This window comes from Acanthochromis polyacanthus, chromosome 4 (genome assembly GCF_021347895.1).
Source record: "Acanthochromis polyacanthus isolate Apoly-LR-REF ecotype Palm Island chromosome 4, KAUST_Apoly_ChrSc, whole genome shotgun sequence".
In the NCBI taxonomy this organism is placed as follows: domain Eukaryota; kingdom Metazoa; phylum Chordata; class Actinopteri; family Pomacentridae; genus Acanthochromis; species Acanthochromis polyacanthus.
The window spans coordinates 4,769,425-4,794,716 of NC_067116.1; the positions used below are offsets into that span (position 1 = coordinate 4,769,425).

Genomic DNA, 25,292 nt, shown 5'->3' on the forward strand with positions numbered 1-25,292 from the left:
GAACATCATGAAGGAGAACTCAGAGATGTCTTCTGTCAGCAGGACTCAGAAGATAGAAACCAGAATAAAGAATCATTTCCTTGATGAGGTTCTCAGCTGTCGGAACACTGCAGAGGTCACTGCTGCTTCTCTTAAAGCTCGTGTCCGGAGTTTGAATCGCAGCGTCTCCCAAAACACTGTTGTTCTGGGGAATGATGTGGAAGGATGTGGACTGGAGGAACTGTAAGATGGAGTTTAAAGTTAATCAACGTTAGGTTCTCCATCATCTCAGGACTTCCCCTCCACTCAGGTACATATTTCACATCTACGAGGAGAACCCTGAGCTCAGGATACGTGGACATCAGCCCATTGTTTACCTGCAGGTTTACTTTAGCAGGACAGATGTCAGCTTGTTCGCTTCCAGACAGGTGACACATCATGGACTCCTCTTTTCGCCTCAGAAGCAACAAACCACATCTGGACTGGGAACCTCTGGTGGTTCCAGGGTCTTTCTCAACACCTTCAGTCCTTTCACTCTTCTCTGAAGGATTCAGGTGGAACCAATCAGGCTGTTTTTTTGGCTTCTCTTGGCCACACCTGGTTCACTGTCCTCTACTGAGCTGAGTGGAGCTGAGTAGGTGCTAGTGGAAAACCTCATTAGATGGACATCATGTTTGACCCGGTTCCACTCTGCAGGACTCTAATGGTGTCCTGGTCCTGACTGGGAGAAGCTCCTGGTCTTAGGCTTGTCAGAGGACTGAGGACTGTGCAGGAGCATCATCCTCTGCTGCTGTTGGAGGAATCAGCTCAGGTGATCCTGATGTTTCTGCAGCTGGAGGTGAAGGTCTTCCACTGCCCTGTGAGTTGGCACCAATCAAAGCAGTTGCTGCTGGAGAATAAGGATGGCTGTTCCTTTCAGACATTTCCTTAGAGGTGCCCAGAAGCTGCCAGTTTGCAGGACTAGACCTTCTGTTGGACTGGATGTCATCTTTACTGCACATCTTCAGTCTCTTGGTTTTGCTAATTTGAAGACATTTGTGCAGCTAGAACTTCCACCAGGAGCTGAAACAAGCTTCCAGCTCCATCGGTTTACAGAAACTGCTGTAGGTTTTTCCAGAGGAGTCGAGTGTAGTGCTCCATCCAATCACACTGCCTCAGGTTTAATTTGAGCTCCACCATCTCAGCTGATCTTCTAGAGGAGACCAACAATGGCTGTGTCCTACCTCCCTTTTCTGGTCTGTGGACTCATTTTTGAGCTTTTGAAGTTTCGTGAGGAGTTAGTCGAGGCTTCGCTCGTACCGGCTGCAGCCATCTCCTACTGGATCTTTTCGAACACCGGCGTGGTCCGAAAGCTCACTCTAACTTTGACTGAATTTCACATGAAGACCGCAGTTACAGGAAGCACTGGGTCTCCTCCTCAGACCGCTGCTGCTTGGATTTGGTGTCTACATTTACCGATTTTCAACACGCAAACACTAAACACTGCTATTGCTGGCTCGGCTGTTTAAAAATGGCGGTTCTGTAAGTGTAACCCCGCCCCCAGCCTGTGACGGACTCGGTTCTTAACTCTGACCCAGCAAAGAGTTGGTGCCTGAAAAGCTCCAGTTTTTGGAGCCTGGAGCCGGTGCTCAGCTGACGGAAACACAAAGAACTGGTGCTAAGTACCAGCTCCGAACTAGAACTGGAACCAGCTTGATCCGAAAGGGGCCTCTGTGAGCAGACCATCTCCATCACAGTCTGGTCAGATCTACGACTTACTGCATGATTCAGCAGGAGTGTTTTCCTGGTGGTTCTGTCAGGGTTTGGGAATAATCACATCATGAGCCATGTTTGAGGTTCAGATCCATTTAAAGAGCAACATGTTCTTCAGTCACAACAATCTCAGAGACATCAACAGTTTACTGGTTTTATTACAAAAAAGATTCTATTTACAGTTTACTCTGTAGCGCTGAAGCTAAACTTCAACATCCTGATTACTAAAGTGGACCCATGAAGCTGGTTCTGACCCGGCTGTCCGTGTTCATGTTGTTAATATGAGTCCAGAAACAGCGACTGAGTTTGACTCCTCACAGTCAGGAAGAAGTTCAAATCTGCGAAATGAGCCTTTAAATGATCAGAACGATTTGGTCCAACATTGGTACAAGAGTCTGAGGAGCTACTGGGCATGCTCAGTGGGATGCAGGTTATTCATACTTAACACCAGGTTTTAACAAATACTCAGAAAATGGTTTAAAGTATAAAAGTCCTGCTTTCATGTGTAATTTATGTTTATAGTCAGTTTAATGTGAATCATGTCTCTGTAACGAACTGTAAAATGAACGTGGATTAATGTTGTTCCACTCGCTGCTCTGGAGGGAACAAATCCAGAGTGGTGTCGTCAGAAGGTGGCGCTGTAGCTGCACTGATCAACAGAGTAGAAGAAGACTGAAGCTGTGCTCCAGCATCCATCCCAGCAAACCTCACAGAAACATTTATTCATAAAAATAAAAACCTACGTGCTCTGGTTGGATTTACAGTTTGCAGAAACAGAAGGTGGAAGTTCAAGTTTCATTCCTGTAATGAAGCAGTTTGTCCTCTTTTATTCAGACTGGATGAAACAGGAAATACTGTGAAGACACCGAAAATAAAAATAGAAAGTTTGCGATTGAAACAGCGACAGTGTTTGGTGCCGATCAGTCGTGACTTCAGGTGTTTCAGTCCAAATTAAGCTCAGAAACTGTTCAGGAAAAGTCAGAAAACGTGTTTGTGAAACTGAGGGAAGTTTTTAAATGTTGGCGTTTTTTTTTTTTTAAAGTGAAACTAAAATGTGGATAAAAACATGGAAACTGATGTGACTAAAATATTATTTAACAGTTTTAGAGCAGAAACGTTCAGAAAGTTTCTGTTGTGACAATAAAACAGCCTGAAGTCCAGCTGCAGCATCAGGCACCGCGGTTACCATGGTGATCACCTGTTTAAAGCTTCACCATTCCAAAGGATAAGACTTTATCTCAGAGGACACACTGATGATGAGCGTCCAGGCGTCTCAGCTGAGTGTGGGTGGGATCCTCCTCCACAGGCCTCCACACAGACAGTTCTTGATCCAGCGCTGCTCCCACTGCTTCATCGCGTTGGTCTTGTTGGGAGAACGGAGCATCGTCACGCAGCCACACCTGAAGGGGGCGGAGTTTCACAGGTCACTGATGACGTAAGCGCTGAGATCGTTAAGGGTCAGACAGGTGGCTCACCTGGTGCAGGCTTTGCTCTCCTCAGTGGGACAGACTCCCATGTGGACACAGCGCAGGTTGTCCATCTTCTGGGAACCAGGACTCCTGCAGACACACACACACCTGTAAACGCCTTCAGCCCACCTGATACCTCACAGTTCTGCTTCCAGAGGCGCCTCCAAATCTTTTTAAAATCTCATTGTCCTCCATAACTCAGTTCATTCACTGAGTTTAGCTTCTCTTTACCGACTTTCTGTAAAATCCAGGATAGAATCTAAAATCCTGCTTCTAACATCTAAACTCTTACTGAGCAGCTCCATCAGATCTTAAAGTCCAGGGGCCTCATTTATAAAACATTGCGTAGGATTCATACTAAAGTTTGCGTACGCCTATAATATGAAAAGGGCGTATGCCCTTCGCCCCTGATTTATAAAACTGTGTGTAAGCACAGCTGCATGCAATTCCTCTATAAATCACACACCAGCTGGAAGATTGCACAGGTGGATCCACCTCACATTCCGCCCACAACACACCCACATTTTACCATGAATGGTCAATGCAAAGTAACTCATGAATGTATCTGTATATAAATTAGCTGCTGATCCACGGCATTTTACACAGCGCCCCCTGCAGTCTTTTCACTGCTGTGCGTCAGGATGAATGAATCATGTGTTGACCCAGGCCACCCTGCCACTAAATTTGTTATGATCATGTCCGATGTACAAATAATTTGTAAACTGATTGAATGTGCATTTTTTCGGTTCACATAGACAAATTCATCTTCACTCGGGGGTTGTGGTGTGAAGCATGTGTGCCTGTACAGGCTGATTAATGGTTGGACGCTCATCCCATTCGGCCGCATATGGATAAATAAACAACATTATTTACTTTTTTTTGCCTTTTTACTGTGTAGTTGCAGTGAAGAGTGACAGGAAATGGGGAGAAGAGTAGGAAGACATGCATAAAAGTGCCGCGGGCAGGAACCGAACCCGGGCCACTGCGTCAGAGACCACCCCTGTAAATGGGTCTTCTGCTTTCCCCGATGAGCCATACGGGCACCGGGTGATCAGTAAACAAAATTATTTAATAAAGATCACCGCACCGGCCCCAGATACCGGCCCTTCGGTTAAATGACCGAATGAAATAACGTTCAATCCGCCCCTGTTGATATATGAACATAGTTCTGCAAATACAGTGGTAGGCCGAATGGCGCACTATATGAATATCTACAACAATGAGGGTTTATGATTATCCGGCTCTACAAGTCTAATATGTGATAACAATAAAGGTTTGAGATCAATCTGGTTTCAATTCACCACTTCACCCTCCGGCACTGCCGTTCCCTCTGTCTCCAAAATGTGCTTAAACAAGCATCAAAGTTGGCGCACCGGTGCGCACATTCTCACGCCAAGTTTGTTTAAGAAATCACAACGAACACAGCGTACGCCACTTTCTACGCAAAGTTTGTGATTTACGCCCTGTTTTGGGCGTAAGCAAGCATCAAGAATCAAAGTTGGAGCACCAGTGCACACATTCTCACGCCAAGTTTGTTTTTATAAATCACAACCTTTGCGTAGAAAGTGGCGTACGCAAAGCCCTGTTTTGTGCGTACGCAAGCTTTATAAATGAGGCCCCTGATTGTTCCAAATCATCCCAATAGAACCCTTCCCTCTCAGACTGCAGGTTTACTGCTGGATCCAGAGTTTCCAGAACCACAACCTTCAGTTATCAGGCAGACAGCCTCTCTACTCTAACATCAGGATCAAAACGCTCCTCTTTGATGAGGCTGATAGTTAGAGCTGCTCAGGATCAGCTGATCTGTCCTTTAGTTGTGCTGCTGTAGGTTTAGCCTGGTGTGGGATTCCCATGATGCACTGGGCTGCTCTCCATACAGTTAAACCTCACCTTTACATCCTCTAACTCTGTGTTTGTTCTCCGTATCACAGATTCCTGAATTTCAGCTACGGATGTCAGTTTCTGGATTTTCTGTGGTCACGTCTGGACATTTCTGGATGCGCCCCCAAATCAGGTCCAGGTCCAGGTTCAGGTGTGTGTTACCTGGTGAAGACCTCCAGCGGGACAGTGGTTCCGGCTCCGGGCAGCGATGAGGCCTTTCCAAACTGCAGCCTGAGCGGATGCTTTCCCTGCAGCTTCACGATGACGCCGTCGTTCACCGGCAGCCAGTCCATGCTGGGAACCAGCAGCTGACTGGGCAGCAGGCAGCACTCGTCGATCAGGCTCTCATCGGGGTCCTGGGGGGGTCCGTCGTCCCGCGCTGCAACACAGAGAGTCCATCAGGAAGCGGAAAACTGACTGATGCTGCAGCAGAGCGTTCTCTCTGCTGAGACGGTGACAAATTAAAGGAAAAACACAAAGACCCAGAAAGCTGCACTGGAAAACAAGAAAAAAAAAAAACTTATTTCAAGGAACTTTTACTTTGAAATAAGGGAAAAATCTGCCAACAGAACAAGTAAAAATGGCTTGGTAAGATTTCTGGAAATAAAATCTGATATTTAAAAAAAACTGAGATCCTAAAATGAGCTGGAAAACTTATTTTAAGTTCTATTTTACCAGGATTGTCAAGCTTTGGTGTCTTATAAAATAAGCCTGACATGCTTAAAAGAAAAAGTAGTTCTTCACTCAATAACAGATTTTTGCTTTCATGTAACCTCCTAATTTGAGACGCATTAACCCTCCTGCTGTCTTCATTTACAGGCACCAAGAAATTATCCAAATTTCTGAAAATTTGCAAAACCTTCAGGGAGAAAATTCCAATGATTCCTTAAAAGTTTCCCTTAAAAGCTTATTTTTTAAAAATCCCCCACATTTGGCAAGAAAATTCTGGTAAATAATCTTCCAAAAAAATCCTAAAAATATCTAAAGTGATTCCATATTTATCAGTAAAACTTCTAATATTTTCTTTAAGAACATTCACATAAAAATCAACCAAAATCCAGTAAAACTTCAGGATTTTGGTTGATTTTTATGTGAATGTTCTTAAGAAACATTTTTAACATTCTTTTTTTCCACCAAAAAATGTTCTAAATTTCTCAAAATGTTGAAAATGTGGACATCAGAAGTGTCACCTTGAAAAATATTTTTTTTTTCCACATTCTAAACTTTAAAACGGGCTGTTCTGAGCCGCAGGACGACATGAAGGCAGCAGAACTCTTACAGCAGAGCCACAGCTTGGTGAGCAGCCTGAACAGCAGCTGCAGGTTGTCCTGGCTGTCTGACGTGGCGGTGAAGGTGGGCAGGCAGCCGGGCTTCAGGAGGCCCCAGATCCGGATCATCACCAGCATCTCCCTCAGCATCCCCAGAGACGCCCCGTCCCTCATGAAGCCGAACCCGGGCCGGACCATGGAGCCCTGCAGGGACAGCAGCATCCAGAGGAACAGATGAGCATCATGACGGCCGCAGGGCGCTCACAGTTCTACTGAGGGCTAAACCAGGGGTGTCCAACATGAGCCCCGTGGGCCAAAAGTGGTCCTCCAGAGGGTCCAATCCGGCCCTCATAGTGTAGATATTTCAGAGGAGACATTAACTGCAGATTGTAAATCAGTAAAACTATAAATTTAAAATCATTTCTAGACCATGACAAGTTGTTTGGATCAGAAAGTACTAGACTGTTCTTTTGTGTCTCATTTTATAATATTCTGTCTTGTTTTGGATGTTTATTGGGACGTTTTTTGTCTGACTTGTCGCTTGGTTTCTCGTTTTTTGTCGTTTTGTGCTTCCTTTTTGTCTTGCTTGTATTTTTTGTCTTATTATCATTTTGTGTTTCACTTTATATGTAGTTTTTGTGTCTTTTTTGTCATTTTGTATCTTTTTTGTCTCACTTGTGCCATTTGTCTGTTTTGTTGTCGCTTTGTTCTCATTTTTTGCCAGACTTTTGTCCTTTTGGCCACAGCTGTAATGTGTAAACGATAAACTCCGGCATAATGGTTTTGACATGGCCTTTACTTTTCTCAAGAAATTTCAGGTTGTTCACAATGTTTTGTAAAAAGATAATTCTTTAATAGTGAACTTTTCTGCACTAAAACAAAGGGGGAACTTTGGTTTGTTATTGACAGGTTATCATAATGTGATGTTGCTGATGCGGCCCACCTGAGATCAAGCTGTCCTGAGCTAAATGAGTTCTAGACGCTTCCTGTTCTGGCCCAGAACTCACAAACTAGCAGGTCAAAACCCTACTGGGGTCCACCGGGTCAGAGGTTCTGATCTGTGTCTCTTTGTGATGCTTCTGCATCTCATAATTCACCTCCTATGAAGAACTTGCTGTCTCTACGACAAAAACGAGACAGAAAATGACAAAAACGAGACAGAAAACGACAAAAACGAGACAGAAAACACCAAAAACGAGACAGAAAACACCAAAAACGAGACAGAAAACGACAAAAACGAGACAGAAAACACCAAAAACGAGACAGAAAACGACAAAAACAAGACAGAAAACGACAAACGAGACAGAAAACGACAAAAACGAGACAGAAAACGACAAAAACAAGACAGAAAATGACAAAAACGAGACAGAAAACGACAAACGAGACAGAAAACAACAAAACCGAGACAAAATGATAAAAACACACTCCTATGCAGAAGCTGCTGTCTCTCCTCACCTGGACCATGAGCTGTTCTGATCACCTGTCGTCTATCAGCTCACCTGGTTGGGCAGGTTGGCCAGCAGGTAAAGGACGAAGTCTCCGACCCACTGGATGAGCTGCTGCAGGGACTGCAGGGGGGGACCGTCCAGCACAAACTCCTCCGTCTTCAGGTTGATCATCACCTTATCGATATCTGAGGGAGCACACAGCGGTCAGTCTCTGGACATCAGCTGCTCCTCACCTGCGTCTCCGGCGGTCTCACCTGTGTCGGTGTTCTTGGCGCAGATCTCGGTCAGACGGTCTCCTGGACTCTTGTCGGGTGTGTTGAGGACGTGCGGCCTCAGCAGAGACTTTAAGGTGGCGCTGATGGCGATGAGCAGCAGTTTGGCGTGGAAGTCGCAGGCTCGGGCCGCCGTCGCCGTGGAGAGTTTACAGAGAGATGCCTTCACGGCCACGATGCGAGTCGCCAGAACCTGGAACAGATGGATGGAGGGTGAGAACGTAGAACAGAACCTGGAACAGGAGGATGGAGGGTGAGAACGTAGAACAGAACCTGGAACAGATGGATGGAGGGTGAGAACGTACAAACAGAACCTGGAACAGATGGATGGAGGGTGAGAACGTACAAACAGAACCTGGAACAGATGGATGGAGGGTGAGAACGTACAAACAGAACCTGGAACAGATGGATGGAGGGTGAGAACGTACAAACAGAACCTGGAACAGATGGATGGAGGGTGAGAACGTACAAACAGAACCTGGAACAGATGGATGGAGGGTGAGAACGTAGGAACAGAACCTGGAACAGATGGATGGAGGGTGAGAACGTAGGAACAGATGGATGGAGGGTGAGAACGTACAAACAGAACCTGGAACAGATGGATGGAGGGTGAGAACGTACAAACAGAACCTGGAACAGATGGATGGAGGGTGAGAACGTACAAACAGAACCTGGAACAGGAGGATGGAGGGTGAGAACGTAGAACAGAACCTGGAACAGATGGATGGAGGGTGAGAACGTACAAACAGAACCTGGAACAGGAGGATGGAGGGTGAGAACGTAGAACAGAACCTGGAACAGATGGATGGAGGGTGAGAACGTAGGAACAGAACCTGGAACAGATGGATGGAGGGTGAGAACGTACAAACAGAACCTGGAACAGATGGATGGAGGGTGAGAACGTACAAACAGAACCTGGAACAGATGGATGGAGGGTGAGAACGTACAAACAGAACCTGGAACAGATGGATGGAGGGTGAGAACGTACAAACAGAACCTGGAACAGATGGATGGAGGGTGAGAACGTACAAACAGAACCTGGAACAGGAGGATGGAGGGTGAGAACGTAGAACAGAACCTGGAACAGATGGATGGAGGGTGAGAACGTACAAACAGAACCTGGAACAGGAGGATGGAGGGTGAGAACGTAGAACAGAACCTGGAACAGATGGATGGAGGGTGAGAACGTAGGAACAGAACCTGGAACAGATGGATGGAGGGTGAGAACGTACAAACAGAACCTGGAACAGATGGATGGAGGGTGAGAACGTACAAACAGAACCTGGAACAGATGGATGGAGGGTGAGAACGTAGGAACAGAACCTGGAACAGATGGATGGAGGGTGAGAACGTACAAACAGAACCTGGAACAGATGGATGGAGGGTGAGAACGTACAAACAGAACCTGGAACAGATGGATGGAGGGTGAGAACGTACAAACAGAACCTGGAACAGATGGATGGAGGGTGAGAACGTACAAACAGAACCTGGAACAGGAGGATGGAGGGTGAGAACGTAGAACAGAACCTGGAACAGATGGATGGAGGGTGAGAACGTAGGAACAGAACCTGGAACAGATGGATGGAGGGTGAGAACGTACAAACAGAACCTGGAACAGATGGATGGAGGGTGAGAACGTACAAACAGAACCTGGAACAGGAGGATGGAGGGTGAGAACGTAGAACAGAACCTGGAACAGATGGATGGAGGGTGAGAACGTAGGAACAGAACCTGGAACAGATGGATGGAGGGTGAGAACGTACAAACAGAACCTGGAACAGATGGATGGAGGGTGAGAACGTACAAACAGAACCTGGAACAGATGGATGGAGGGTGAGAACGTAGGAACAGAACCTGGAACAGATGGATGGAGGGTGAGAACGTACAAACAGAACCTGGAACAGATGGATGGAGGGTGAGAACGTACAAACAGAACCTGGAACAGATGGATGGAGGGTGAGAACGTACAAACAGAACCTGGAACAGATGGATGGAGGGTGAGAACGTACAAACAGAACCTGGAACAGGAGGATGGAGGGTGAGAACGTAGAACAGAACCTGGAACAGATGGATGGAGAGTGAGAACGTAGGAACAGAACCTGGAACAGATGGATGGAGGGTGAGAACGTACAAACAGAACCTGGAACAGATGGATGGAGGGTGAGAACGTACAAACAGAACCTGGAACAGATGGATGGAGGGTGAGAACGTACAAACAGAACCTGGAACAGATGGATGGAGGGTGAGAACGTAGGAACAGAACCTGGAACAGATGGATGGAGGGTGAGAACGTACAAACAGAACCTGGAACAGATGGATGGAGGGTGAGAACGTACAAACAGAACCTGGAACAGATGGATGGAGGGTGAGAACGTACAAACAGAACCTGGAACAGGAGGATGGAGGGTGAGAACGTAGAACAGAACCTGGAACAGATGGATGGAGGGTGAGAACGTACAAACAGAACCTGGAACAGGAGGATGGAGGGTGAGAACGTAGAACAGAACCTGGAACAGATGGATGGAGGGTGAGAACGTAGGAACAGAACCTGGAACAGATGGATGGAGGGTGAGAACGTACAAACAGAACCTGGAACAGATGGATGGAGGGTGAGAACGTACAAACAGAACCTGGAACAGATGGATGGAGGGTGAGAACGTAGGAACAGAACCTGGAACAGATGGATGGAGGGTGAGAACGTAGGAACAGAACCTGGAACAGATGGATGGAGGGTGAGAACGTACAAACAGAACCTGGAACAGATGGATGGAGGGTGAGAACGTACAAACAGAACCTGGAACAGATGGATGGAGGGTGAGAACGTACAAACAGAACCTGGAACAGGAGGATGGAGGGTGAGAACGTAGAACAGAACCTGGAACAGATGGATGGAGGGTGAGAACGTAGGAACAGAACCTGGAACAGATGGATGGAGGGTGAGAACGTACAAACAGAACCTGGAACAGATGGATGGAGGGTGAGAACGTACAAACAGAACCTGGAACAGATGGATGGAGGGTGAGAACGTAGGAACAGAACCTGGAACAGATGGATGGAGGGTGAGAACGTACAAACAGAACCTGGAACAGATGGATGGAGGGTGAGAACGTACAAACAGAACCTGGAACAGATGGATGGAGGGTGAGAACGTAGAACAGAACCTGGAAAAGGAGGATGGAGGGTGAGAACGTACAAACAGAACCTGGAACAGATGGATGGAGGGTGAGAACGTAGGAACAGAACCTGGAACAGATGGATGGAGGGTGAGAACGTACAAACAGAACCTGGAACAGATGGATGGAGGGTGAGAACGTAGAACAGAACCTGGAAAAGGAGGATGGAGGGTGAGAACGTACAAACAGAACCTGGAACAGATGGATGGAGGGTGAGAACGTAGGAACAGAACCTGGAACAGATGGATGGCAGGGTTCTTGCACCATTTTAAAAGTTAAATTTAATGCTTTTTAAGACATTTTAAGACCTCAACAAATATAATTTAAGACCCAAAAATGTCATAATTTCTGTAGTAGAAAATACTGTATTTTATTGTAAACACAATCAAAGCTCACAGTTGGCATTTTTGTCCTCCTCACTGTGATGCAGAACAGAGCCAACATAACATGCACAAGTTGCTTTATGTTAACCTGATAACCTCCGGCGGGACGAGCTCGCCCTGTCCCTCCAAAAAAACGCGGTGCGCCAGTCCACCGGGACCGGCCGGCTCCGTGAATTCCTCGCGACCTTGCAATTATGTCCAATCACCGCAACTTTCCCGCAATTTTGGCCAGCCTCCTGCGAGTTCAACGAATCAAAGCAGTCCCCAGCTCGAACGTAATGCACGTACGTGACCGACTTCACCTCCGTGTTTAGGGCAGAGGGATTCACGGAGCCGGCCGGTCCCGGTGGACTGGCGTACCGCGTTTTTTTTCTCTGGTGGTGAAGTGAAGCTTGTCATAGCCGAGAGGTGGCGTCTGAACTAATGTTCGGTTGTGCTGGAAGCAACGCAGGGATTAGCCTGGCCCCGCTCGCTGCTACCACATACCGCTGGTGTTTTCCCCTCTCATGTGCGACTCTACGGCTTTGAGCCCCATAGTCCCTAAAGAAAAAGTCTTTTTGCAGACTTTGCACATGGCGTTGTTGTTGTTTTTAGCAGGGGCCAACCACCTCTTAAATAAATCGTCTTCCATCCATTTTTCATTGAATTTACACTTCCCCATCTGTCCATCTTTCCGCTCACCTCGACAACCGCGAATGGCGACACGTCACTCAGCCGCCCGACGCTGTACGGTACGTACCGTATAACATCTCCTATTTACTGCAAGCTAAGTTAATGAAACAAATACAAACTAAATTTAGAAATAAAGAAAATTTACGGCGGGTCACACTGCTTTCCCATAGGCATTAAACGCACCGTCGGGAAATTTAATACCTACAGCAAATTTACAGTAAATTTAAGACAATTTAAGACCTTAATTACCTGGATTTAAAATTTAAGACATTGTAAGACTTTTTAAGGACCCGCGGGAACCCTGGGATGGAGGGTGAGAACGTAGAACAGAACCTGGAACAGGAGGATGGAGGGTGAGAACGTAGAACAGAACCTGGAACAGGAGGATGGAGGGTGAGAACGTAGAACAGAACCTGGAACAGATGGATGGAGGGTGAGAACGTAGAACAGAACCTGGAACAGGAGGATGGAGGGTGAGAACGTACAAACAGAACCTGGAACAGGAGGATGGAGGGTGAGAACGTAGGAACAGAACCTGGAACAGATGGATGGAGGGTGAGAACGTAGAACAGAACCTGGAACAGGAGGATGGAGGGTGAGAACGTAGAACAGAACCTGGAACAGATGGATGGAGGGTAAGAACGTAGAACAGAACCTGGAACAGATGGATGGAGGGTGAGAACGTAGAACAGAACCTGGAACAGGAGGATGGAGGGTGAGAACGTACAAACAGAACCTGGAACAGGAGGATGGAGGGTGAGAACGTAGGAACAGAACCTGGAACAGATGGATGGAGGGTGAGAACGTAGAACAGAACCTGGAACAGATGGATGGAGGGTGAGAACGTAGAACAGAACCTGGAACAGATGGATGGAGGGTGAGAACGTAGAACAGAACCTGGTGGACCTTGATAATGACAGCAGTTTTTTCCATCACTGTGTTCTTAACCCTCCTGTTGTCCTCATTTATGGGCACCAAATAATATTGTTCCCTTATCTGAAAAAATCCAAAAATTCAGCAAAAAAAAAAAATCCTCAAATTTATACAAATTTGCAAAATTTTCACAAAGAAAATTCCCAAAATTCCTTAAAAGTTTCCCTTAAAAATTTTATTTAAAAAAAATCTCAAATTTCTCGAGAAATAAAAATAAAAATGTAAATATTTTCAAAAAATGAATAAAAATCTTCTGAAAAATATCAGAAGTGATTCCATAAATATCAGTAAAACTTCTGATATTTTCTTTAAGAACATTCACATAAAAATCAACCAAAATCCAGAGAAATTCGCTGGATTTTGGTTGATTTTTATGTGAATGTTCTTAAGAAAGATTTTTTAACATTTCTTTTTTCCCACCAAAAAATCTTCAAAGATTTCCCAAAAATGTTGAAAATGTGGACATCAGAAGTTTCACTGTGAAAATGTATTTTTTCTCCACATTTTCTAACTTTCAAACGGGTCAGTTTGACCTGCAGGACGACACGAGGGTTAAGTACATACATATTCCCTTCTTTCTTGAGTCTTTCTGCTCATGCAAAATGAAACCTGATTAATACAGAATAAAAATGAATATTCACTCATGATTAATCTAAATGAATCCACATCAAACCTGTGATTAATCTGAATTCATATTTGTGGCGTTTGACAGCACTAAATCTAACATGATGTGACATCTGCAGCCTGATGACACTTGAGCGGTGTGTGTGGTTCTTGCTGACCTGCTGCAGCGCCTGGTTCTGCCTCATGTACTCCTCATGCAGCTTCTCCACCAGGTTGTGCACCATGCTGGGCTGCACGTGCAGCAGCACGTCCCACCAGTCGTAGCCGGTCACCATGCAGTACTCCAGCAGGAACAGCAGGTGGCGCAGCGTGGTGTTCATCTCCAGCACCTGCCCCATTGAGGGCGACACCCGCAGCATGTGCAGCTGAGAGGAGGCGACAACAGGCGTCAGATCACAGGAGGTAGTTCTATAACCGATCAATAATCAATCAGCCTTCAAATGTACGAAAACGATGATAGATGTTTACATTTTAGGTTCAGATAATTAAAAAAAAAATAACAAAATGTGGAACCTTTCAACTGTTTCAACAACAGACGTGTTTGAGAAATATTTGTTAAAGTATATAGGTGTGTCCGTAGTTCTGAGTCCGGGTGTGTCCGTAGTTCTGAGTCCGGGTGTGTCCGTAGTTCTGAGTCCGGGTGTGTCCGTAGTTCTGAGTCCGGGTGTGTCCGTAGTTCTGAGTCCGGGTGTGTCCGTAGTTCTGAGTCCGGGTGTGTCCGTAGTTCTGAGTCCGGGTGTGTCCGTAGTTCTGAGTCCGGGTGTGTCCGTAGTTCTGAGTCCGGGTGTGTCCGTAGTTCTGAGTCCGGGTGTGTCCGTAGTTCTGAGTCCGGGTGTGTCCGTAGTTCTGAGTCCGGGTGTGTCCGTAGTTCTGAGTCCGGGTGTGTCTGTAGTTCTGAGTCCAGGTGTGTCTGTAGTTCTGAGTCCGGGTGTGTCTGTAGTTCTGAGTCCAGGTGTGTCTGTAGTTCTGAGTCCAGGTGTGTCTGTAGTTCTGAGTCCGGGTGTGTCTGTAGTTCTGAGTCCAGGTGTGTCTGTACTGTAGTTCTGTGTCCTCACCTTGCCGTGGTTGTCGACTCCAGCCAGAGCCAATGAGGTCCAGGAGAACTGCAGGGCCTTGAAGTGGAGCGCAGGGCCGGATGTTCTCTGGCGTTTGATGGTGGACTCGTCTCCGGGCCGCTGGGCGGAGGACGAGGACCCGTAGAACACTCCCATGGTGTGGAGGGACAGACGGTGAAGGATCTGGATGCTGCCGTCATGGAATGCCAGAGCCAGACCTGAGAACCGGGAGAACATAGAATTTAAATGCCGAAAAGTGAACCTTCAGAACCCGTTTCATTCATTATCTCATGAATTAGATGAGATGCTCCCACAGTTCTCCCGAATCCTTCCTGGTTCTCCTCACCGAGTCCTGGGCAGAACTTGGTGTCCGACGCCACCTTCAGGTCGGTGTTGGAGATGGAGATGGGCAGTTTGGGCAGAGCGACGGCTGACACTCGCTCCAGATCGTTGGTGGTCGTCAGGATTCGCCATTTCAGGATTGTCGGCTGCTTCTCCCCGACTGCAGGGATCAAATATAGAGGTCAGAGGTCAAACACAGGGGTCAGAGGTCAGATAAGAGGTCAGGGGTCTGATACAGAGACCAGTCAGACCAGTCAGACCAGTGAGAGTTTCTTACCGACTGGTGATCGGTGCTGGAAGATGTTGTTGACCGGGAGCCCCTCCTTCCTCAGAGACCAGCACTCCACGATGCTGCCGCTCTGATTGGACGCACACAGCAGCACCTAAAACACAGAACTGTCAGGTTCTAAAGGTTCTGATCCCTGACCCAGTAGAGCACCAGTCCTCACACAAGCTCTGGATTCTGGTTCTACTGGTTAACGTGGTTACCTGCTCAGAGTTCTCCCTGGTGAGGAACTTGAGGTGGGTGACTGCCGGGTACTTCTCCCTCCTCAGCGGGTCGGTGGTGCAGCGCAGGAACAGTGACGGCAGCAGTTCGGTGTCGATGCGGCACTTCTCGCTGACCACGCTCACCACCACCTGAACACAGAATGACGCCGGTTATCTGGAGGTTCTGGAGAAGTCAGACGTGGCCTTGGCGGGGTTCTTTTGGTTCTCACCTTGTAGAACTGGACCGGGGAGGAGCTGCTGCCATCAGTGGCCGCCACCACGATGTTCCCTCCCCCGGTGAAGGCGATGTCGGCCAGCGCCACTCGTCCTCTCAGCCTGCACAGACTCTCGCTGGCCGTCAGCAGAGCGCCGCCCGGCTTCAGCAGCGACACGGTGACCAAACCGCTCACCGTCACCGCCAGCCAGCCCTCCATCGGCTTCCCACCAAACAGGGTCAGAGACGGGGAGAACTTCACCCGGGAGAACTTCTCCCCGAAGTTGGTGGAACCAGACTGGAGAGAGAACGTGGAGAGGACAGGTTACAGGAAAAAAAGCTCCTCTCAAAACAAGAAAAAAGAACTTATTTTAAGGAACTTTTACCCTGAAATAAGTGAAAAAATCTGCCAGTAGAACGAAGTGAAAAATGACTTCTTAAGATTTCGTAAAACAAGATCTGATATTTAGAATATTGAGATCTTAAAATTAGCTGGAAAACCTATTTTAAGCTACATTTTACCAGGATTGTCGAACTTAGGTGTCTTAAAATAAGGCTGATATGCTAAAAAAAAGAAGAAGCAGTTTTTTGCTTCCATGTAATCTCCTAATTAACCCTCCTGTTGTCTTCGTTTACGGGCACCAAAAAATATTGTTTTCTTCTCTGAAAAAAATCCCAAAAAAAGTCAGCCAAAAAATTCCTCAAATTTCTGAAAATTTGCAAAACCTTCAAGTTTCCCTTAAAACTTTCATTTTAAAAAATCCTCCAAATTTGGCAAGAAACTTCTTGTAAATACTTAAAAAAAAAAAGAGTAAAAATCTTCCATGAAATGCTAAAAAAATATCTAAAGTGATTCCAAATATGCCAGTAAAACTTCTAATATTTTCTTTAAGAACATTCACAAAAAAAAAATCAACCAAAATCCAGTGAAATTTGCTGGATTTTGGTTGATTTTTAGGTGAATGAAACATTTTCAACATTTCTTTTTTTCCACCCAAAAATGTTGAAAACGTGGACATCAGAAGTTTCACTGTGAACATATATATTTTTTTCACATTTTCAAACTTTAAAACAGATCTATTTTCACTTTCAGGACGACACGAGGGTTAAACTTATTTAGTTTTCTTGTAAAATTAAACTCAAAACAAGATAATTTCAAGATTGTTTGATTTAACAAGATATTTAAGATGCATTGTCTTAAAACAATCCCTCCATCTGCTGAAATGTCTCGTGAAGTGAATTTATCTTAAATCAGTGGGATGAGACGTTTAGACTAAAAATAAGACAGACAGACTTGGTGATATTTAGAGTTTTTGCAGCAGGTGAACATCCCACACATGATGGACTGCGTGTTTCTGATCCGTGTTACCATCTCCACGTGCAGCGCCAGTTTGACTCCGTTGTGCAGCCAGCTGAGAGCCACGATGGGGTCTCCATCCACGGAGCTGGACAGGACGCTCTCCCAGCTGTTCACCAGGTGATCCGACATGGACCAGCATTTAATCTGACCGTCGCCGTCTGCAGACAGCAGCCTGGAGCCTCCGCAGACACACAAACACAACAACGCAACACTAAACACGCTACCAACACGGGAATGTGTAGAGAAACCACGTAGAGATGCAGCACCGGGAAAACCTCACCTGATTGGTCCCACTCCAGACAGGAAATGACCTCAGTGTGTCCCGAGTTGATGGAGTAAACGTCCCAGGGGTGCTCGGTGTCGATGATGTGGATCATGTGACTCACATCTGGAACACACAGAGTCATGAAGGGACGACTACAACCACAGCTGTGTGTCCATCTTACATGTTCGTGTTGCGTGTCAGAGCTATAGGTGTGTGTAGCGTGTCAGACTGCATGTCTTCGTTGCGTGTCAGAGCTGCGTGTCCGTGTTGCATGTCTATGTTGTGTGTCCGTGTGTACCCTTTTCGTCGTCGTCGTTCTTCAGGTCAGTGCTGAAGGCCACCAGGTTCCTGCAGGACCAGGAGCAGACCAGCGGGATGGACGGGCAGTGGGTGCTCTTTGGACGCTTCTCCCACTCGCACACGTACGCCAGCTCCATGACGGAACCACAGAAGAAGAAGCTGGAGGCCAAGTGATGCCTCACCTGAGAACAGACACACAGGTGAGATCACAGACTGACACCTCAAGCTTTGAATATTATTGATCTTTTAGACCTATTTTATTAACTCTGTAGAAGTTTAACGTTATCTGGGTCCATTTTAGACAAAATAAGGGTAATTTAGCACTGATTTCAGGACAAAATAGCAAAAAATAGAACTCTGGCTGGCCAATTCTACTGATGCTAGCCTCAAAAGTTGGTGAAATGTCAACCAAAGACTGAATATTAGTAGAAATATGGATCCATCTATAGATATGTGCTTACAGGGTCTACATGGAGACACTAGACCAGGCTGGCCTATTAAATATTTTGCACATTTTCTATTTTCAAGGACCAATAATTACACATTATTGTTATTTTTTTGGCAATTTACAGTCACATTAGACACAATTAAAGTCATCGTGGATAAGTTTTGATTCATTTAGAACAAGTTGTAGTTGTGGACACATTTTAATTAATTTCGGACACCTTTCAAATCAAAATATCCAAAAACTGGAACTTTGTCTGGTCAAACTTTCCACAAATCAGATTCTACTGATGTTAGAGCCTCAAAAGTTCGTGAAATGTCTACCAAAGACTATAAAAAATTGTCTAAGATCACCTAAAATCAGTCAGAAATGGGATAAAAATGTCGGGTTAAGGCCTTAACCTAACCCTAAAACTTTTACAGGTTTAATGGGATATTGGTTTAAAAATGAATATTCATGTGACTGTCCTTGTTTAAAAGCAAAGACAGAATCTTAAGTTTAATTGAAACATCAGTAATTAACATTCATGATCTGATCAATGCAGAAGCTGCAAACTAATCTCTGTCTGGACCTAAATAAACCCGAATCTTATGTATTAAGTTTGATCCTCAGATACGAATTTCACTTTAAAACCTGTGAATTTAAACAGATTTCTTCCCAGCACAGTGAACTGATAATTCAGTTAAAATCAAGAGGTCTGTGCTCAGTGATGGGGCCGAATTTAAGCTGCTTTCTGTGAGATTGCAGCTTAGTTAGTAGATGCTAATTAGAGAACTAGATATTTATTATGAGTGGTTAGTTAATGAAAGTGACGCTAACGTTAGCTCACCTGTTTTCCGCTCCAGTAACGAAGTTTGAAATGAAAATCAGCCTGTTTTTTTGTAACGAAAACAAGGAATGAACCTTTAAAACGGAAACACGAACTAAACCAGAGTTAGTTTCAGCTCCGGTACCGGCAGTCTCATATACCGGAGACCGTTAGCATCGGTTAGCATCGGTTAGCAAACAAACCGCTCACTTTAACAATGTGTCAGGACCCCGCAGCACACATGGCTGCCTTCACAGCTGCCTGTCTGAAAACACTAACCTTAAAACTGCTTCACGACTAATCTGAATACAGCTGTGTTGGGACGTGGGTGTAGTCTTTACTGTAAAATGTTTTAACATCCGCATTGAGTATATAAGGTTAGAGTTTCTGAACTGTGTTTTCTAACAGGCGCCGCGGGCAGCTTCCACTGCAGGTGATATGGGAGCTTTGGTCCCTGAGCAGCGTCTCCCAGGTGCATCTGTTAGGGAACACATGGGATATATGTTGGATCCATTTTTGTTAAAAGTAAAATAACTCCTGTTTTTATGTTTATTATGATCCTGTCTTTACAAATTCCATGATTATTTATTGTGGAAACAATCACCTATTAATAAAAAATGACTGGATATCACTCATATGTCAGTTAAATAACCGTCTCAATTTAATCACAACCACCTTCTAATGAGCTAAGCAAAATACATTGTTAACACATTGTTAATTATATAATAACAAATTCATTACCTCTTTTTGTTGCTTATTTACTTTAAATCAATAATCAGAGTATATATGAGTCACTGTACCGAATTGTTTTGAATTCAGAGTTGGAATTTGTGTGAAATTTGTATATTATCTGGGAAAAACTTTTGCCACATTCACATTGCACTATATCTAAGGAGCACATGTATAGTAAAAGTACAGTCAATTTTCAAATTATATTATTTTTACTTTTCCCAATTAGATAAGATAAGGATAAGGGACAGATTGTGGAGCCCATTACACTCTGTATATTAGATGTTCTAGGCTGCATGGTGATCAGTGGTTGACACTGTCAGCTAGAAGGTTCATGTTCTGGCCTGGGCATGGGATTTTTCTGCATGGAGTTTGCATGTTCTCACATTCTCCAGCTTCCTCCCACAGTCAGAAACATGCAGAGGTGAACTCGTGACTCTAAACTGGATGAGTCCTGTCTTCATCCTCTCTCAGCCCTACAGGGGACTAAGCGGTGTACAGATAACGGATGGACAAAGACTTTAGCTATCTGTTTTTAATAGATGGCCATAGTTTTTGAACTTTGATGGATTAATATTTATCTTAATTCAGTGAATCAAATCCTACCTTCATTGCTGTTGGACATCCTGTCAGCAGTTCTGCAGATGTCTTTTATAATGGTGCTCTTTTGGGAAATAACAAGACTGAGTGATGGAGCTGTACTGATGGTGAAACTTTGATGATAATAGATTCTCTTTTAGCTTTTAATGGCTCTTTAGACGAAGACGTCCTCAGTAAATGTAGTCCCTTGTTTTATATCTTTTTCACCTCATAGACTGAATCATTGATCAATTAATTGAGAGAATAACGCGATCAAGAGACAGTAAATAATGGAAATAATCATAGGATGTGTGCTTATCTGGCCACTGTTTCTGGTAACACCCCACTGTCCTAGCCTTACAGTTTCTCCTCCACTAACGATAAGAATCTAATCACAGAATCTTTTTTCATCCGGCTAACAGCTCAGTTTTCTCATATCTAATGACGCTGCTTTTAAACCCTGCTTTGTTAATCGATACCACCTCTCTTCATGACTGTGCACGTGCTCTGTAGACTGAACTGTGGCTCTGCAGTCACTAAACTGAAGCTTTGCTGCTTTGCTCCTGTTGTTGTGTCTGAACCTCATTTGTGGCAGATCAGCCTTCAGACCAAGTGAGTAAATTCTAAAGGAGACTTATGCGGTTATAAAATATGATGCAAAGGTCTCAGTGGTGTTCTGTTTTTCCCTGAAGCAAGCAATGGGCAGTATTTTCACTGTGATTATGAAACTATGATGTTAAGATGCTGAAGAAATGAAATGAATAATGACAACATTTTATTATCAACATGAATATTTTGTTAGTTGTGGAAATGGAGAAACCTCTGATTACATACGTGGACAAAATTGTTGGTACCCCTCAGTTAAAGAAGGAAAAACCCACAATTCTCACTGAAATCATTTGAAACTCACAAAAGTAACAATAAATAAAAATTTATTGAAAATTAAATAATCAAAATCAGCCATCACTTTTGAATTGTTGATTAACATAATTATTTAAAAAACAAACTAATGAAATAGGGCTGGACAAAAATGATGGTACCCATAACTTAATATTTTGTTGCACAACCTTTTGAGGCAATCACTGCAATTAAACGATTTCTGTATTTGTCAATGAGCGTTCTGCAGCTGTCAACAGGTATTTTGGCCCACTCCTCATGAGCAAACAGCTCCAGTTGTCTCAGGTTTGATGGGTGTCTTCTCCAAATGGCATGTTTCAGCTCCTTCCACATATGTTCAATGGGATTCAGATCTGGGCTCATAGAAGGCCACTTTAGAATAGTCCAACGCTTTTCTCTCAGCCATTCTTGGGTGTTTTTGGCTGTGTGTTTTGGATGGTTGTCCTGTTGGAAGACCCATGACCTGCGACTGAGACCAAGCTTTCTGACACTAGGCAGCACATTTCTCTCCAGAATGCCTTGATAGTCTTCAGATTTCATCGTACCTTGCACACTTTCAAGACACCCTGTGCCAGATGCAGCAAAGCAGCCCCTAAACATTACTGAGCCTCCTCCATGTTTCACCGTAGGGACAGTGTTCTTTTCTTCGTATGCTTGGTTTTTGAGTCTATGAACATAGAGTTGATGTGCCTTACCAAAAAGCTCCAGTTTGGTCTCATCTGTCCAAAGGACATTCTCCCAGAAGCTTTGTGGCTTGTCAACATGCATTTTTGCAAATTCCAGTCTCGCTTTTTTATGAGTTTTTTTCAGCAGTGGTGTCCTCCTTGGTCGTCTCCCATGAAGTCCACTTTGGCTCAAACAACGACGAATGGTGCGATCTGACACTGATGTACCTTGGCCTTGGAGTTCACCTTTAATTTCTTTGGAGGTTGCTCTGGGCTCTTTGGATACAATTCCAACGATCCGTCTCTTCAATTTGTCATCAATTTTCCTCTTGCGGCCACGTCCAGGGAGGTTGGCTACTGTCCCGTGGGTCTTGAACTTCTGAATAATATGAGCCACTGTTGTCACAGGAACTTCAAGCTGTTTAGAGATGGTCTTATAGCCTTTACCTTTAAGATGTTTGTCTATCATTTTTTTTCGGATGTCCTGGGACAATTCTCTCCTTCGCTTTCTGTTGTCCATGTTCAGTGTGGTACACACCTTTTCACCAAACAGCAGGGTGACTACTTGTCTCCCTTTAAATAGGCAGACTGACTGATTATGAGTTTGGAAACACCTGTGATGTCAATTAAATGACACACCTGAGTTAATCATGTCACTCTGGTCAAATAGTTTTCAATCTTTTATAGAGGTACCATCATTTTTGTCCAGGCCTGTTTCATTAGTTTGTTTTTTTAAATAATTATGTTAATCAACAATTCAAAAGTAATGGCTGTTTTTGATTATTTAATTTTCAATACATTTTTATTTATTGTTACTTTTGTGAGTTTCAAGTGATTTCAGTGAGAATTGTGGGTTTTTCCTTCTTTAACTGAGGGGTACCAACAATTTTGTCCACGTGTGTAGTTACAGCATTTTATTGTGGTATCTGTTTCTCTTGTTCTCTGTGATATCAGTGCTTTGCATCGTCCTTAAAAACAAGATGCTGCTTCTAAATGAAATAAATGTCTGACACTAAAACCTCAGCTGAATGCTTGTTCTGTTCAGCTTAAAAACACATGTCTTTCTGTGTACCAGCACAGGAATCATTTCTGTGGAGGGACTGTGGTTCACCCTCAGTGGGTTGTCACTGCTGCACATCGCCTGGAGAGGTCAGAGCACAATGACTGTTAACAGCATGGAAAGACCAACTCCTGCAATAGCACAAACCCTGGATAACTGGTGTGCCTGTTTATGCATGTTCTGTGATGTAGGTGCTATAAGGTGCTGCTGGGTGTCCACACAGAGAGAGCCAATGAGCTGTCAAACAAGAGAGGAACCTGGAGAAACTGGTGCTGGGACCCAACGGAGCTGACATCGCTCTGCTCAAACTAGAGGTCAGTGCATGTCTAATTATCCTACAACCTCTACCAGTGGCATTATAAACTGGCTGCTTTGTGCAGATATCCATGATGTGCTGAAAGATTTAGGTAACTGCATGAAGATTCAGCTTCCAGGTTTGTTCCAAAAACAGCCTCTGAAACGTGAAGATCTTCTGGCAGCAACTTCAGTACTTTAGTTAATGTGGTGTCATTCCAGTGGCGTGTTCTCGCACCATGCCAGAAATAATCTTCATCCACCCCTATAAACACATTTCACGCTATCATAAATGTACTTGTAGAATATGCTACAGAGAAATAACAACTTGGTGAAACTGATAAAGAAAGTAATCTAGGGTCATATCTTTGTCTTCTTCGGGGGAAAAGTTACTCAGTGAGGGTGTGACAGGAGCAGGTCCTTAGCCTAGGAGCTGTCACACAAGCCATGGACATGCAGTGATCTGGGTGTCTGACTCATCATTTCCTAAAGGCTCCTTTTTTAGCCCATTCCAACTAAAATCCAGCTGAAAGGGGTCAGCATCCCAACCATCCATCCATTTTCAGCTCATAGTTGCAGCAGGCTAGCATCAGTCACACGTTCCTCTCCCCAGCAGTGTTTTCCAGCTCTTCCTGGAGGATCCCGAGGCGTTCCCAGGCCTGATGGGATATGTAGTACCTCCAGTGAGTTCTGGTTCTACCTGGAAGTCTCCTCTCTGAAAACTCCAGTCGCCCTGGAAGCATTCTGATCAGAAGCTCAATATACCAATGACACTTAATTATCTTTAAACTACGGTACAGTAAAGCGCTTTCTTTATTTCTCTGTGTTCTACATGGAATATCTGACAAATACGTTATATATATATATATATATATATATATATATATATATATATATATATATATGTAGATATTAAATGCATATTTAAGACACATTTTACAAGATTCTCATTTTGAAGACAATTGTCTAAAAGCATAAAGTACGCTGGACAGCTTTTTAACTAACCAACTATCTGAAAGTGGCTTTTAATTAGCTACAGGTAATCAGATCTGTCCAGAAATAGTCAGGTTTGCTGTTTTTACATGACACTGTTCTTACTGTAAACTAAAATGAACAGAATCTATGAACCACCGATTAAGCCAATCATTTTAAATATAAAATACCTTCAAATGGCATTCACTTGCTTTTATGTAACTACAAATGAAATATTGATCTTTTTGGTTGTTAAAAAATAATGTGATGCTCATTAGAAGAAATGACCAGTCATCATTAGCTGCATCCCTGATGTTTGCTTCATTTGTGTTTTTAGAGCGACACTGATAAATGATAAAGTGCTGCCAGCTTGTTTGCCAGATAAGGACTACATTGTCCCCAGTGGGACTGAGTGCTACGTTACTGGATGCTACGTCACATGTTTCTGTGTTCTGCTGTGGGTTTGTGAGGACGTGGATTTCTCTACAGACTTTAAGTTCTAGAGTTCGTTCATTTTGTCCAGACATTTCTTGGTTGATTTAGCAGTTTGGGCTTCCAGAGGTGACTAACAAGTACAAAGAAATATCTGCTTCTTAAGCTCATTTTCATAAATGTTTTCATCTTTTAAAGCCAGCACACCAGTTCCAATATACTGACTTTAAAACTCAAAAGAAGCTGGTAAACATATTGTAGCACTGAGTGGCAACTTAAGGCAGGAACAACAAGAGACCTTGCAATTAATACCCCAGGCTTTATTATCACCACACAATAAGCACTCAGGAACTCACACCCGCTGCAGGCCGAGGTCACTCCCCCAACAACCCCCCTGAGTCACGGTGCAACATGAAAACAATGAACACTCAAATGAGCTCAGAACGTAGAATTGGAACAACTAAAAGCAACCAGTAATAAAAAGAACGTCTTGAACACACAACTAACCCCGTAAAACAATCCCAAAGAACAC

At 44.3% G+C, this 25,292-nt stretch overlaps 1 protein-coding gene and 1 long non-coding RNA gene across 2 annotated transcripts; one reads left to right on the forward strand and one right to left on the reverse strand.

Annotated features, from left to right (window-relative positions):
• Positions 1-1,808: 1,808 nt before the first annotated feature.
• Positions 1,809-19,370, reverse strand: med16 (mediator complex subunit 16). Its single transcript, XM_051946697.1, has 16 exons — positions 19,154-19,370; positions 17,878-18,061; positions 17,595-17,702; positions 17,324-17,493; positions 15,971-16,252; positions 15,741-15,890; positions 15,529-15,634; positions 15,256-15,411; positions 14,910-15,127; positions 14,013-14,219; positions 8,052-8,262; positions 7,849-7,982; positions 6,361-6,553; positions 5,244-5,460; positions 3,207-3,290; positions 1,809-3,131 (listed from the first exon to the last, which is right to left on the reverse strand). The coding sequence occupies exons 2-16, from the start codon at positions 18,014-18,016 to the stop codon at positions 3,005-3,007; spliced, it is 2,502 nt and encodes an 833-aa protein (XP_051802657.1). The 5' UTR covers positions 18,017-18,061; positions 19,154-19,370; the 3' UTR covers positions 1,809-3,004.
• On the forward strand, positions 17,962-23,368 carry LOC127533517 (uncharacterized). Its single transcript, XR_007941255.1, has 3 exons — positions 17,962-18,079; positions 23,078-23,151; positions 23,254-23,368. It is a non-coding gene; the product is annotated as an uncharacterized LOC127533517 (long non-coding RNA).
• The last annotated feature ends 1,924 nt before the right edge of the window (positions 23,369-25,292 follow it).

Coding starts and splice junctions, on each gene's coding strand:
- med16 (XM_051946697.1), bottom strand. CDS start 18,016: ATGGAGCTGGCGTACGTGTGCGAGTGGGAGAAGCGTCCAAAGAGCACC. Junction 15,412..15,528: donor CCAGCACCGATCACCAGTCG/GTAAGAAACTCT, acceptor TGATCCCTGCAG/TCGGGGAGAAGCAGCCGACA. Junction 3,291..5,243: donor CCGCTGGAGGTCTTCACCAG/GTAACACACACC, acceptor GTGTGTCTGCAG/GAGTCCTGGTTCCCAGAAGA.